Genomic DNA, 15,043 nt, shown 5'->3' on the forward strand with positions numbered 1-15,043 from the left:
GATCCAGCAATCCCACTCCTGAACATATATCTAGAGGGAACCTTAATTCAAAAAGAGGCATGCACCCCAAAGTTCACAGCAGCACTGTTTACAATAGCCAAGACATGGAAACAACTTAAATGTCCATCAACAGATGACTGAATAAAGAAGTTGTGGTATATTTATACAATGGAATACTACTCAGCCATAAAAAATAATAAAATAATGCCATTTGCTGTAACATGGAAGAACCTGGAGAATGTCATTCTAAGTGAAGTAAGCCAGAAAGAGAAAGAAAAATACCACATGATATTAAAAAAAAAAGACAAACGAACTTATTTACAAAACAGAAACAGACTCACAGACATAGAAAACAAACTTATGGTTACCAGGGGGAAAGTGGGTGGGAAGGGATAAATTGGGAGTTTGAGATTTGCAGATACTAACTAATATATAAAATATAGATAAGCAACAAGTTTATACTGTATTGCACAGGGAACCATATTCAATACCTTGTAGTAACCTATGGTGAAGAAGAATATGATAACAAATGTATGTATGTTCCTAGTGATTGAAGTATTGTGCTGTACACCAGAAATTGACACATTGTAAACTGACTATACTTCAATAAAAATACATTTTTAAAAAATTAAAATTAAAAAAAAATTTTTTTAATTAAAAAAAGACAAGACCATGTGAATCAAAGCACTTGCCACCACCTGGGGGCAGTATACTACTAGCTGTTGGGACAGACCTAAGGGCAAAGAGCCAACAGAAGACTGAACATGCAAATGACAAAGACCACACCCAAAGCACATCATAGGTTTCTAACCACATACATTCCAAAATTCATTCAGGTACTCATACATTATAGTTTATATATTTACACAGACAATTAATGTAGTAAAATATATAATTATATATAAACTTGTTATAAATTATATTTTATATCTGTATATAGTATATATAATTTATATATAATGAAATATATAAATATGTAATTAAATATATAATGCAATTTATATATACATGAAATACACCTAATTTATTTTTATAAAGTATATAATTATATAGTATGCATATTTATATATATATAACTGAGTATGTGTATATATATTCATACATACATACATTCATATATGTATATATGAATATGGTTGAAATTGGAAAACCAATATGCAATATTTTATTTACTAAAGTGGGAATTTTGAAAATAAATTGTACAGGGGGGAGGGTATAGCTCAAGTGGTAGAGTGCATGCTTAGCATACATGAGGTCCTGGGTTCAATCCCCAGTACCTCCTCTAAAAATAAAAATAAAATTCCCCCACCTCACCCAAAGAAAAACAAACAAACAAAAAAAGAAAATAAATTGTACAATTTCTTTTTGTAAAGTTCAGGAAAAAATTTTCTCTATCATGTAGCCTAATTCAGAATATGATTAAGAAGCTTCATATGGGAAACTCAGTTCATTACTACTGAGTTTTCCCTAAGTGGACAACATATGACAGGTGATAGGAATATGTAAATTTTCAGGTGCAGAAGCAATGTCTGTTTTAAAACTAATCTAAGAATGAATTTGGAAAAGGCAAATAATTTTTCACCCTGTCATGGAAATATTCTTATAATACACAAAGAAAACATACAGCACTTCTCAACTTTCCCTTTAAATCAGTGTGAAGCACTTTATTTTCCTTAAATATAAATTACCAAAATTTCTTGCTGTGACAAATTAATATTATGATTTTGCAACAGTAACATTCTTTAAAGCTATTAGGGCCCAAAGAGAAGTGTTTTAAGCACTATTAACAAATATATTTTGCTTTTATATATTGCAAATTACCTTTACATAAAATTATGTGAACAAAAATAGCTGTGTTGGGGGAAATTCATTGTTCCTTTTTATACTCTGTGCAAAACAAAACCAGACTTTTCCTTATCTGCCACACTGGCAAAGCTTCCTGGTTTTGAGATGTCATTACTGGTGTTTTCACAGTAATACTTAATGAAAGCCAAAGCTGACGGTATGGGGTCAAGTAGGTGCTCGTATACATCCTTCCTCATGTATACACTCTGTGCAAACAATGGTTCTGAAAAAATATTCACAGCTTTAAAGACACACATGCCACTCTAAAGTATATCTTTTGACCCAAGAAATTGGCTTCTTGAGCACTATCTTAAGAATATAATCAGTTCTGCGGTCAAAGACTTAACTGTAAGATGTTCATCTCAATATTTAATAGTGAAAAATGCACACAATCTAAATATCCACAATAAGAAAATAGTTAAATACATTTCAACACGTTCATATCATGGTTCATATATGGCTCATTAAATAAGGTTTTAAAATCATCTTAAATGTCAATCCCATTCACCCAGTGCTGAAGATCATCCTTGATTCATCTCTTTCACACTTCACATCTAATCCATTAGGAATTATGTAAGTTTTACTTTCAAAATGCAAATAAATCTAGAATTTTCATCACTCTTTACCCCTACCAAACCCTTCTAAGCCACTATCATCTCTGGTCTAGATTACACTGTTGGCCTCTAACTGGTCTCTTTGTTTCTACTTTTACACATGTACAGTCTATATTCTAATAGATCTTGCATGAGATAAATGTAAATAATGTCACTCTACCCTCCAAAAAAGAATACAAAACTATATATATATATGTGTGTGTGTGTATATATGTATATAGCATACTTCCACTTATATTTGCCAAGATATTAATAATGGTTATATATGGGTGATGATGAGATTACATACAAATTATTTTTATTTTTTCTGTATTTTTAAAGTTTTCCTTACTGAGAGCATGTTTAAACAGAAAAAGCAATTTAAGATAATGTTTGTGAAAAAATTTATGCAAAGTTGAACCATATGATTCAAAATATTTTCAGTAATATTTTAAATATAATCTAGCCAAAGGTTAGTACTCAATTAAGAAATATAACTCTTATCTAAAATTACTATTCATTGAGGACAAACTTAAACGTGGAAAAAAAGTATCTTAAACTTGAGTACCTATTCTTCAAAAAAAAGGAAAATGTCATAATAAGTTTAAAAGAAAATGTATTTTATTTTTTTAAATATTTTTCTGCTGTGTTCAGTCTAACAAAAATGGGAAAAAACTTTTTTAAAACCTTCTAGCTTCTGGCTTGAATCTTCTCTGTTAAATTATTATTTTTAAAAAATTATCTGAGAGCTGTTGTTTTCTTAATTCTTTTTACTCTGACCTTGAAATATAATTTACTACTCTATAGGTCTCAATGGTATAAGTCATTAGGAAGATAAAAAAATATATATGGGATTAAAGTAAAAAATGATAAGACTTTTAAATGAAGTAATGACGTTAATAATCCTCCTTTATGAAAATGGGTTATGTGATAGATGTTAATTATTATTATAATCAGGATTTATCAACTAAAAAATGTTTAAATTTTTTAAAGTAAATGAATTTAAGGGCTCTTTTAAAAGATTACTGGAGAAAATATGGCTATTTATTTAAAATTATGTAAATAAATGACTTCATTGCAACATTCTCATTCTATAAACTCAGAGTATGACAAATAATGTTATTAATATATAAAGGTTAGGGTACTTTTAAATAAAAAGAAGGTAAATATTCATAAAATGTGACCTTTTGCCACAATTACGACAGCTTCAAAATATCTCTGCAAATTATTCCACCTGAAATTTGAAAAACATTCCCTTTTTCTTCTTACTTCTTCTTTCCTATCTGTAGTGTGAATGTAATTAAGTTATGAGAATGGAAAATAATCAAGGACAGAGTTCATTTTCTATTAATATAGAGACATGAGCAAGAAAAAGCCAAAGCGGCTGCAAGAAGGTGAGGGATGATATGGGGAGGGGGAAGAGGCATGAGCCTTGAGATTCTGCTAGACTGCTACAGCCACATGAGAGGAAAGAAAAGATAGCAAAGTTAGCAGATGACAGAGGATGATGATGAACCTTTACATATGAATAAGAGCTGGATCAGAGGTAGACAAAGGAACTAGTATTGGGGAGACTTGCTGTGAATAATTCTTTATTTTTCTCCTCTCAACCAATGCCTAACATTTTGCATGGACAAAAATTACAAGACTGTGACAATTCCAGATTATTTAAGATTTTGTAAACAGTTTCACAAGCTCTCCTCCATTGTCACTTCAATTCTTTCACCAACCATTAGGATGTAGGTAATTTTTTTAAACTTAAATTCAATATATCCTTCATAAAACTAAATACTGTACTTCCACAGTAAAGACTCAAACATATATATTAATTAATTAGATAACCAGAATTTATTTTTAAAAAAAAATAAATCAGGAAGGTTTTTTAAAACTTTACAGGAAGATTCTTTGCTTTATTAAATAATCCTATAAATATTTAATTTTTCTATAAATAATAAAAACATCTACAATATTTCAGATATAATTGAAAGTTAGAAGAATTTAATAGATAGTTAACTTTGCCCAAGAAAAAATAAGGAAAAGCTCTAGCTATAGGTTTACTCTAATCCTAAATGAATCAGTCCTTTTTAATGTCAAACTTGCTAGAGAAAGAGCAAAATAGAAAATCTCTTTTCATACAAGCAACGTTATTTCAGAAAAGTCATTATGTCATTCCATTTCTGTATCCTTTCCACTATTTGCTACCAATTCATAAATTACTATCATTTCCTAAATTTTTATTTATAGACATCTAATTTACTCCTATACTCCCCATCAGCATATGGTCCATAAGCCTATGGTCTATTTTGTTTTTAATATATTATACAAACATCAAATATAATCTAAATCAAAGAAGTGCACCATCAAATTACAATTTGTAGGACAACCAGGAAAAACCAATTCACGATGGGGCAATGGAATGGATTTTCAGAAGATGAGCCCAGCTCCAGGTTAGTACGAGCTACAGATGTCAAAAATATTTGAGGAGATCAGTGGGCTATTTCAGATGCTTTGTTTTTCTTTTTTGTTTTGTGTTTTTGTTTTTCAATATTTCTCTAACTGACAAAGTTGATTAACACTAGGAAAATTATCCCTTTCCAAAGGAATATCTCAAGTGCTAAGAGGAATATCTACAAATGCCAATACCATAGAATTCCCAAGGCCTTCCATTTATTGGAACTGCAATTCACAGTCCCTACTCTAAAATTTAATTACCTTGATCACTTCTTAATTCACTGTATATGCAAATGCAAACAGTAACTCTGATTTTTGACTACATTCAATAAAAAATTACTGAGTTTTGGATATGCACCAGAACTAGATCTACCATGGCCCTGTCAGGAATTCAGCCTCCTTACTCCAATCTACAATATTTTAAAAATTGACACAAATCTAATGCCTATCAGCAGATGAGTAACTAAATAAAGGATGACTTATTTACAGTATGGAATACTGTGAATCAATTAAAATCATAAATGAATAGACCATTTAAGATTTGTTGTTTAAGACTCAAAGAGTCAGTGGGGCCACTGTGGAAAACAGTATGGAGATTCCTCAAAAGACTAGGAATAGACTTACCATATGACCCAGTCATCCCACTCCTGGGCATATATCCAGGAGGAACCCTACTTCAAAATGACACCTGCACCCCAATGTTCATAGCAGCACCATTTACAATAGTCAAAACATGGAAACAGCCTAAACATCCATCAACAGATGGCTGGATAAAGAAGAGGTGGTATATTTATACAATGGAATACTATTCAGCCATAAAAACTGACAACATAACACCATTTGCAGCAACATGGATGTTCCTGGAGAATGTCATTCTAAGTGAAGTAAGCCAGAAAGAGAAAGAAAAATACCATATAAGATCGCTCATATACGGAATCTAAAAAAAAAAAAAAAAAAAAAGACAAAATGAAACAGAAACAGACTCATAGACATAGAATAAAAACTTGTGGTTGCCAGTGGGACGGGGGGTGGGAAGGGACTGGGATTTCAAAATGTAGAATAGATAAACAAGATTATACTGTGTAGCACAAGGAAATATATACAGGATCTTGTGGTGGATCACAGCCAAAGAGAATGTATGTATGTTCATGTATAACTGAAAAATTGTGCTCTACACTGGAATTTGACACAACATTGTAAAATGACTATAACTCAATAAAAAAAAATATATGTATGAAAAAAAATTACAAAAAAAATAAAAGAGTCAGTGGGGAGGGTATAGCTCAGTGGTAGAATGTGTACTTAGTATGCATAAAGTCCTGAGTTCAATTTCCTGTACCTCTGTTTTTAAAAAAAGTAAATAAATAAAAATAAACCTAACCCCCCCGCCCAAAAAAGGGGGCAATGTAAAATAAATAAATATTAAGGAAAAAACACTCAAAGAGTCTAAGACTTTTTTGGTCCAGATTTGTGGTTTCTTGGCAACATAAAAGTTGGTAGGCTTTTCATTTGTTTTTTCCAGTCAGTGCCATATGCCAATAAACACAATATTCTCTCTTAGAGATTATTCTCACTACTGTTTTTCCTGTTTCCATTTAGCCATATATGCATGCAGTTATAGTGTGTGTGTACCTGAACTTAATAGTGGTTATCCTGAGGCCATCTAAGATAGCAGGTTAGAGTAAGAAGGCCATACCCCTAATTTGTTCTTTGCCACAAGACTGAGTCAAAAGCAGCTTCTTCTAAGCCCCAGATTTCTAGACTCTTTCTCTTCCCTTTTATTTGTGCTCATATGCCAACTAATTCCTTCCTGAGTTCATTTCTTTCTTTGTAACTCTTTGTTCAAGGCAGACTATCAAAGCCAAAACATATTATCATCAATTAATTCTTTCCAACCACTTCCCCTAAAACCATAGGGGAAGTTTGCTTCCTAAGTTATCACAAGAACAGTTCTATCAAATGTTTCACCACAGCTTAGCAAGAATTTCCATCTCTGATATCAGTTTCCTCACCTCAGACTGCCTGATGTCTATGCCAGTGCCTCGTACTTTAGGTACTGGTCATAGCAGTAACCCATCTTCAGGTGTATGTTTCTGTATTAGCTCCTGCAAGTATTTTATTCACAGGTTCACTCTCTCATTAAAGTAACACTGTTTATTTCAATCATTCTTTCACCTACTCTATTAACATGGAGTGTCTAGCACTAAACAGAATCTGAGCTCTATTAAACAAAAACATGTAAGGCAGGATCTAAGATAAAATGGTTAGCCTAAGTGGTTACTAAATTTAAATCCAAGCTTACTGGAAGTTGAGAAAAAATAAAATACATTAGATATGTAGCTTTCATTGTTTTACAAACTACCCATGTTAAATACAGAAATGTTGCCTAACAAAACTGCCTCAGAGGTCCAATAGCACTAAAGATACAAACAATATATTTTCTCTATCTGTGCTGCTAATATGGCAGTCGCTAGCTACATGAGGCTATTGAGCACTTGAAATGTAGATAGTGTGACTGAGGAACTAATTTTACTTAATTTAAATTTAAATAGCTGCACATGGCTAGTGGCTACCATATTAGATAATGCAGCTCTAGACGCCAGACTCAACTACATACATGGGAAATACTACTCCTACAAATACACTTATGCTGATTCTCAGCTACATTTAACTGGCTCACAGTTCTGCCTCACTCCAATATCTACTCCATCATTCTGGGTAACCTGAAAGATAATATGGTCAACCCATCTAAAACTATGACCTTTTCATTTCCTTGACCTCTTCATGTCCTCTACTTAATCCCATTCCATACACAAACCCTGGATCCTACTATCCCATAAACTAGTTCTGCATCCAAAATCACTGATTCAGGCATCCTGCTCTCTGCTGTCTGCTAACAAACAACTATTCTTTCAGATTTATTGTTTAACCATAAATTACATGACTATTCATTGATCTCCTAAGCCATTAGCCCTCTCCCTTCTTCATTTCCCTTTTAATCCAGTGTAGATCCAATGGCCAATTAATCCAATAATAATATTGTTTGCACTCCATCATCCCTTGCCCTCTCATCATCCTGTCTAACATATCTAGCAAAACCCCAATCCTTCAATCACCATGTGTACTCATTTTTCAGTGCATACATCTACGCAGTCAAATGCCTTAGGGCAAATTAGTATTACCATAGATTAATGATTGCTCTCAAAGAAGCCCTCCAATTATATTTCTGCTTAGCACTCTGATTATATTCTTACTGTTGACTTAGTCTCCCACTCTCTGTAACGACTACTTCAAATCCTCTCTATTCTCCAACTGCTTTCGTCCTCCAAATTCCCTCCTTATTCAAAGCATATGAGTCTACCTCCTTCACAAAGAAAGAAACATCAGTAAGAATATTTACCAACAACTGCCCTCATCTAAGCCCCTCTTTTTCTACATACACAATAAGGGAGGTCCTATGTAAAGCCAATTTTGCCACTCATACTTTGGCTTTTATCTTTCCCAGGTCTTCTCAAGCATTTCACACCAGTGGTTCTCAAAGTGTGGTTACCCGTATGGCTAAATACTAAACACTTTTAAAAAATAAAGATATGTACTATATGAAGTGCTAAAGGAAGTTCTTCAAGTAGAAGGAAAATGATACTAGATGAAAATATAAGTCTTATAAAAAGGAAACATGGTTCAAATATGGGGGCACTAATGAAAGACAATTTTTTCTCTTGTAAAATTTCTTTAAAAATCTACTTCACCATTTTAAGCAAAAACAACAATATATGATGGGGTCTGAAATGTGTGAAAATAAAATCTATGACAACAGCAATAGAGAGAATGGGAGAGAAGAAATGAAAGCATATAGCTGTAAGATTCTTACATTATACGTAAAGTGATATAATATTACTTGAAGACAGACTATGATAGGTGAAGGAAACATACTGTAAACACTAGAGCAACTCCTAAAAATAAAAAGGAATCCATAATTAGCCAACAGCAGAGATTTCTAAAAGGTCTGAAAAATACTCAATACTTCTAAAGGGTTAGATAATAAATATTTTAGACACTGCGGGCCATACGGTCTCTGCTGCAACTATCACTGTAATACAAAAGCAGCCAGAGACAATATGTAAATACACAAGTGTGGCAGCATTCCAACAAAGCTTTACATACAGATGGCAGGCTAGATTTGACCACTGGGTGATACTTTGCTGATCTCTGACCTAATAAGCCTATCCTTAAATACCTAGGGAAAGAAGAGAAAAACTAACCCAAAGTGTATAGAAGAATGGAAATAATAAAGATAAGAACAGAAATAAACATCATAGAAAACAAACAATAGTGTACGTTAACAAAGACAAAACTTGTTTTTTGAAATGAATGACAAAGCTGATAAATTCCTAATGAGAGGAAAAAAAAGGGGGGAGGGGGAGGGAAGAAAGAACACAAAGTACCAATATAAGAATAGACGAGGGATTATCACAGCAGATCCTAAAAACATAAAAGAATAATAATGAAATATTAAAAGTAACTTATACCAATAAATTTGATGTCTTACACAAAACTGACAAGCTGATTCTAAAATTTGTATGGAAATTCAGTGGACCTAAAATAGCTGAAACAATTTTGGGAAAAAAAAGTGGGATACCCACAGTACCTTGAAAATAGGAATTATAGGACCTCCTATAAAGGCACAGTAAATAAAACAATACAAAATGAGCATAAAGAAAGACAGATTTTTGAAACAGTAATAAAGTTCAAAAGCAAATAAGTAAACACACACACATACACACACAAGTGATTTTCAATATAGGGGCCAACATAACTGAAGAGAGAAAGGACAGTCTTTTCAACAAATGGCACTGGAACAAGTAAACATCTATATGGAAAGAAAAAAAAAAAAACTTCAACCCTTACATCAAGTTGTACATAAAAATTAACTCAAAATGAATCACAGACCTAAAGGTAAAAGCTAAAAAAAAAATTTTCTAAAAGAAAACACAGGCAAAAATCTTTTCTGCATCACAGTAAACAAACATTTCTTAGATAAAAGACAAAAATTAACTGTAACATTTTAAATGCTTCTAAATTTAAAACCTCTTCTACTTGAAAGATACTGTTAAGAAAATGAAAATTCAGTATTCTGACTGAGAAATAATATTCTCAATATTCTGACAGAGGACTTGTATCCAAAAGAAAGAAAGAATTCTTGCAACTGAATAAGAAAACAAACAACTCAAAGCTAAATATCAAATGATTGGAACACATATTTCACAAAAAACGCATATGAGTGACTAACAATAATAAGTATACTAACAGATACTTAACATTATTAATCATCAGTGAAATGCAAATTAAAACCAAAAAACATACCATTACACACCCACTAGAACAGATTAAAATTAAAAAGACTGACAGTACCAAGTATTTGCCAGAATATGAAGCCATGCAACCTACTTCCACTGTTGTTAGAAATGTAAAGTCATGCAGCCCTTATGGAAAAAGACTTTGACAATTTCTTAAAAATTTAAACTTACTCTTACCATACAATCCAGCATTTCCACTCCTAGGTATTATCAAGAATAGTCAAATCACGTCTCACCCCAGGGACTTGTACAAGAATGTTTTTAGCAGTGTTATTCATCATAGCCCTAAATGAAAACAATCTAAATGTCTATCAACAGGTGAATGGATAACCAAATTTCTGTATATTCATATAATGGAATACAACTCAACAATACAAAGAAACAGTATAGATGAATCTCAAAGCTGTTACACCAAATGAAAGAACTCAGACACAAAGAGTACATACATATTGTCTGATTCCACTGATGTGAAAGTCTAATAAAAGCAAATCTAATCTAGAGTGATACCAGGTCACTGGCTGCCAGGCTAGAGTGGAGGGTGGGGCCAGTAAAAAGGGTAGCTGAATGGGAAAGAGCACAGGGAAATTTGAGAATTTGAGTGATAAAATAAGTGTCCTATATCTTGATTGTGGTGGTAGTTATACACATATACATTTGTCAAAATGCACTGAGCCATGTATATTTTTCCTCAGCTAATTTCAATTCGCTAGTATCTTTTCATCAATGTCTCTGATGTTCAAATCAATCACTGAGTTTTTCATTTCAATGACTATATTTTTATTTCTTGTCCTTTATCTATTCATAAGCTATTTCTTAAAACTTTTAAAAATATTTAAAGTATCTTTTAAAGTACCTGCCAATACTTCGAGAATGCCTACCACCTCAGGCGTAAACTTTCCCATTTGATGTACAACTCATTTCTTCCAATGGTTTGTAATACTGAATTCTCCATAAAAGTCTTTTGTGTGTTCTGTGAGCTACAGAAGCATCCTCACTGAATATTTTCAAGGTTACTTCTGCAAGGTCACACTGGTTCTACAAGGATTGGACACCCTGAAGATAATTTCCCAGCTGAACAGTCCTTGGACCTAAAGGTAGCATAACTAAAACCCTACATTCATGTGTGGCATAGGCCTGGGGTGTATTTAAAAATATTTTAACCCCGATAATATAGAATTATTATACTTTTACTCAACATCATATCCTAGCCAGTACATTAAGGCAGGGGAGGAAAAAAATTAAAGGATTATGGTTTGAAAAGGAGAAACGAAACTGTTACTACAGAACAAATAAAATCATGGTCTACGAAGAAAATTTTAGAAAGTACAGATAAACCATTATTAGAATTTACAAAGAAGTTTAGCAGTGTGGATGAATATAAGATTAACATATTTATTCACGTGCCAATTAGTTGGTTGATCTTAGTATGTGGATGCTCTTGAAGGAACTAAATTAGGGAAGCTTTCTTCCAGAGAAAATTTAATATTAGTTTCTGCCTAGACACTATTGATCAGAGATTATCCCATTCAGGTTATTAGGCAATTTCTTAATGTGGGAGTCAAGGGTTCAAGGCCCAATCTGCTGGAGGCCAAATCTTAGTTCCCTACTTCGAGCACTGGTTTTTGGTATTTGCCTGCAGGGTAAGCCCAGCAACTATTCACAGTGCTAACTTTGATTTCAGCTCACTGGGGTTTGCTGGTGTCACTTGTTCTTAGAGATTCCCTTTACTCTTTAATGCACGGCTGTAATACTCAAAATGTCTTATCAAAATCTAGCTGTATCGTAAAGGAAAGCCATTCTGAGCATCAAGTCCAAAGTATGATTTATAAAAACTATTATAGATAGAAAAATGATTAAAAACAAAGCCACAAAATGTTAATAGTGTTTTCAGATGCTAAGTTATGAGTAACTTGTTTTCTCTATGTATTTTCCATATCTTCTATTCATCTTATTTTGTTTTTAAAAAGAAGCAGCAATAGTTTTTATTAAGTTATGCACAGGACACACACAAAAAACTACTTGTTAAAGTATTACTGAAAAGCACAAAAGAATATTCATCAAGCATATACTTGTTTTTCAACCAGGATCTTAATTAATTCTCATAAAAATTCTATAACTTCAGTATCATTATCCCTAATTTTGCAGAAGAGGAAACTGAGGCTCAGAAAGGTTAAGTTATTTGCCCAAGTGACAGTACTGGGATTTGCATTTGGAAATACTTATTCCAAGGCCAGTGCTTTTTGCACTGAACCATGCTGCCTCCCACAAGAGAGCATTTTCACATTACCACCTGCTCACTCTAATTAAGAGACAGTAATTAAACAATTCTCCACTCTTGACAACAATATTTAAGCTACTGGCATTTTAAAGAAATTAGTATGAACAGCTTTTTATCTGCTGGAAAATACTATACCTAAACACAACTACAAGCTATTTCAAAAAGAGAAGATTCCAACGTGAGTGCAATGCTTTATCAAAGCATGGTTAATTACATTATCTATTAATGGGACATGAAGCATAAAAATGTTGTTCAATGACCAATATACTTATAAAAATATTCAATTTGACTAGCAATCAAAAAATATAAATCTGAGTAACAATAATATATTGATCAAATTGGCCAAAAATTTTTTAATCATAAAAATCAGCTTGGGTAAAAAGTAAAATTCTCATATATTTTAGGAATGTAAAAGTTTCCATAGGCAAACTTAAAATTTAGTTTAAATTTTAAATTCACTTTAAAACATATGTGTCTGTAGACCTAGTAATTCTTCAACTAGGAATTAATCCTGAGGAAATAATCATAATATGTATATAAAGATTTAGCTATAGGGTTGCTTATCTTAGAATTACTTATAATAGAAAAAAAGAAAGTAATAATAAAGAAAAGGAAGCTGAAACAAATCTAAGTCTACCTAATTAACCTAAGAAAATAAGTTAATCATTTTAATACAGTTTTCTAAAAACTGAATTCCAGTTTCAACGTGTATAGGCAGGAGACCCTGAGCAAGTCCACTGAACTCACTCAATTTCATCAAAAAAGAATGGGAACAATAATGGTGCCTATTTCTCAGGGGTAGTTTAAGAGTGAAACAAAACAATCCACACAGAGACACAGTACAGAGCCTGGCCTATGTATGCCGTCAATCAACAATACATTTAATGTTGTGATTAGGAAAGCAGATGTAAACTCTGACTCCCCAGGTTTGTAACTTACTAATGGTTGTGCAAGTTATGTGCCTCTCTGTATCTTGGTTTTCTCATCTACAAAATGAAAATAATCCCGTCGTTTACGTGAGGATTATGAGATAACACAGTATTTAGTGCTTGGCAAACAGGAAGCTCTCAATAAATTTTGATTGTTTTCTTAGTATTCATAACAGTATTTAGCTATTAGGATAAATACATATTATTTGTATAATAAATTATATACCAACTCTGAGTTGCTTACTGTATTAGGTATGACACACAATACCTACTATACAGGCTGTGCTGTATCATGTTGGTTTCCCTGAAATTAGTTCTTCCATTCCAGTGTGTATAACCTCGCTAGTGAAAACTAGAATTCAATTACATTTTATAGCCAACATTTCCAAAAGGTATCATAGTCCTAGATACCATTACGAAGTTTTCTAAATGACAGCTATTTTACTGAACTTCTTTTTCCCCTTCTAAATACCTTTCCCACAAACAAACGACAGGGAGAACAACTCTTCCTAACCAAACCCCACCTCCTCCTCAAACTCACACTTACATAAGAATTAGACAGACCCAGACCCGTAACTCCCAAATCTGAAGGATACAGGGATTTTCAATGTTCCGAGGGCATAAAACAAGAAAAAGAAAAGAACTAAAGAGAGGAGGAACTAAGTAAAACAAAGAATAAAATTATTACTGGAAAAATCTCCACTTGGTTTCCAACTAGCAAAGCCTACTTTTACTTTTCAACACACCTAAATGCAAGCTTGGAATTGAGGTCCTAGAACTACATTTCATTCCATCCTTATAAGCTCTCATGGAATAAAATTTCAAATTTTGGCATCTCTTCCCTATTCAAGAGATTCACCTGAGTCCCTCAAAGACCCACACCTAGAGGAAATAAACCATTATGCAAGGCATGTTTTCCTACCTTAACAGCTTCTCCAAGAGTTTGGTTTTTGTCAGCTTCCTCACTGGAATGTAATTCAAGTCTGTAATTCAACTCCTGTAGTTGTTGTGCCTGTTCATTCAATAGCATTTGTGCCTGTTGTTCCCGAAGTAATGCATTATTCAGTTCTTCACATGCACTTTCAAACTTCTCATGGGTGATCAATTTCTGAAAAACGGAAAAAAGTTAATTGTAAGCTAACTGCATTGTTGTATCATTTAATCTTCAGAACTGTATTTGTTAACATAAAAAGTGCAAGATAAACATTTGCAAATCCCTGATACAAGACAAAAGTACAATTTGTTTTTTTTGATTTCGTAAGTCAAGATAAAAAAACATCACTGATTTTTAAAGCACAACAGCTATACTCCCCAAACTCTCCTTTTAGTCAAACAAAATCTCAGGAAACTTATTTCAAGTTCTGCTCTTCTCTGGAATCCCTTAAGGGGTGTGGAATCCAGGGCAGAACATATTTGCATTATCTTCTGCGCAAAACATTTAAACAAATGAAAATTACACACAACAAATGACAAGAAACATCTTGATCTTGAAGTACAAAGAAAAGGAATGCTTCACAAATGGTAGGTACATGAGAAATACATGTGGAAAACTAAAAAGAAACCATGCAAGTCACTTAATCATACTAAGTG

At 32.7% G+C, this 15,043-nt stretch overlaps 1 protein-coding gene across 13 annotated transcripts in view; it reads right to left on the bottom strand.

Annotated features, from left to right (window-relative positions):
- The window catches only part of CCDC171 (coiled-coil domain containing 171), a 388,533-nt gene that overhangs the window by 224,217 nt on the left and 149,273 nt on the right, over window positions 1–15,043 (bottom strand). For all 13 annotated transcript variants that reach the window (XM_074361538.1, XM_074361540.1, XM_074361545.1 and 10 more), the window contains one exon: window positions 14,376–14,561. In XM_074361538.1, the coding sequence (XP_074217639.1) occupies window positions 14,376–14,561 (186 nt within the window). The remainder of the gene's footprint in view (window positions 1–14,375; window positions 14,562–15,043) is intronic.

Source organism: Camelus bactrianus, chromosome 4 (genome assembly GCF_048773025.1).
Source record: "Camelus bactrianus isolate YW-2024 breed Bactrian camel chromosome 4, ASM4877302v1, whole genome shotgun sequence".
In the NCBI taxonomy this organism is placed as follows: Eukaryota; Metazoa; Chordata; class Mammalia; order Artiodactyla; family Camelidae; genus Camelus; species Camelus bactrianus.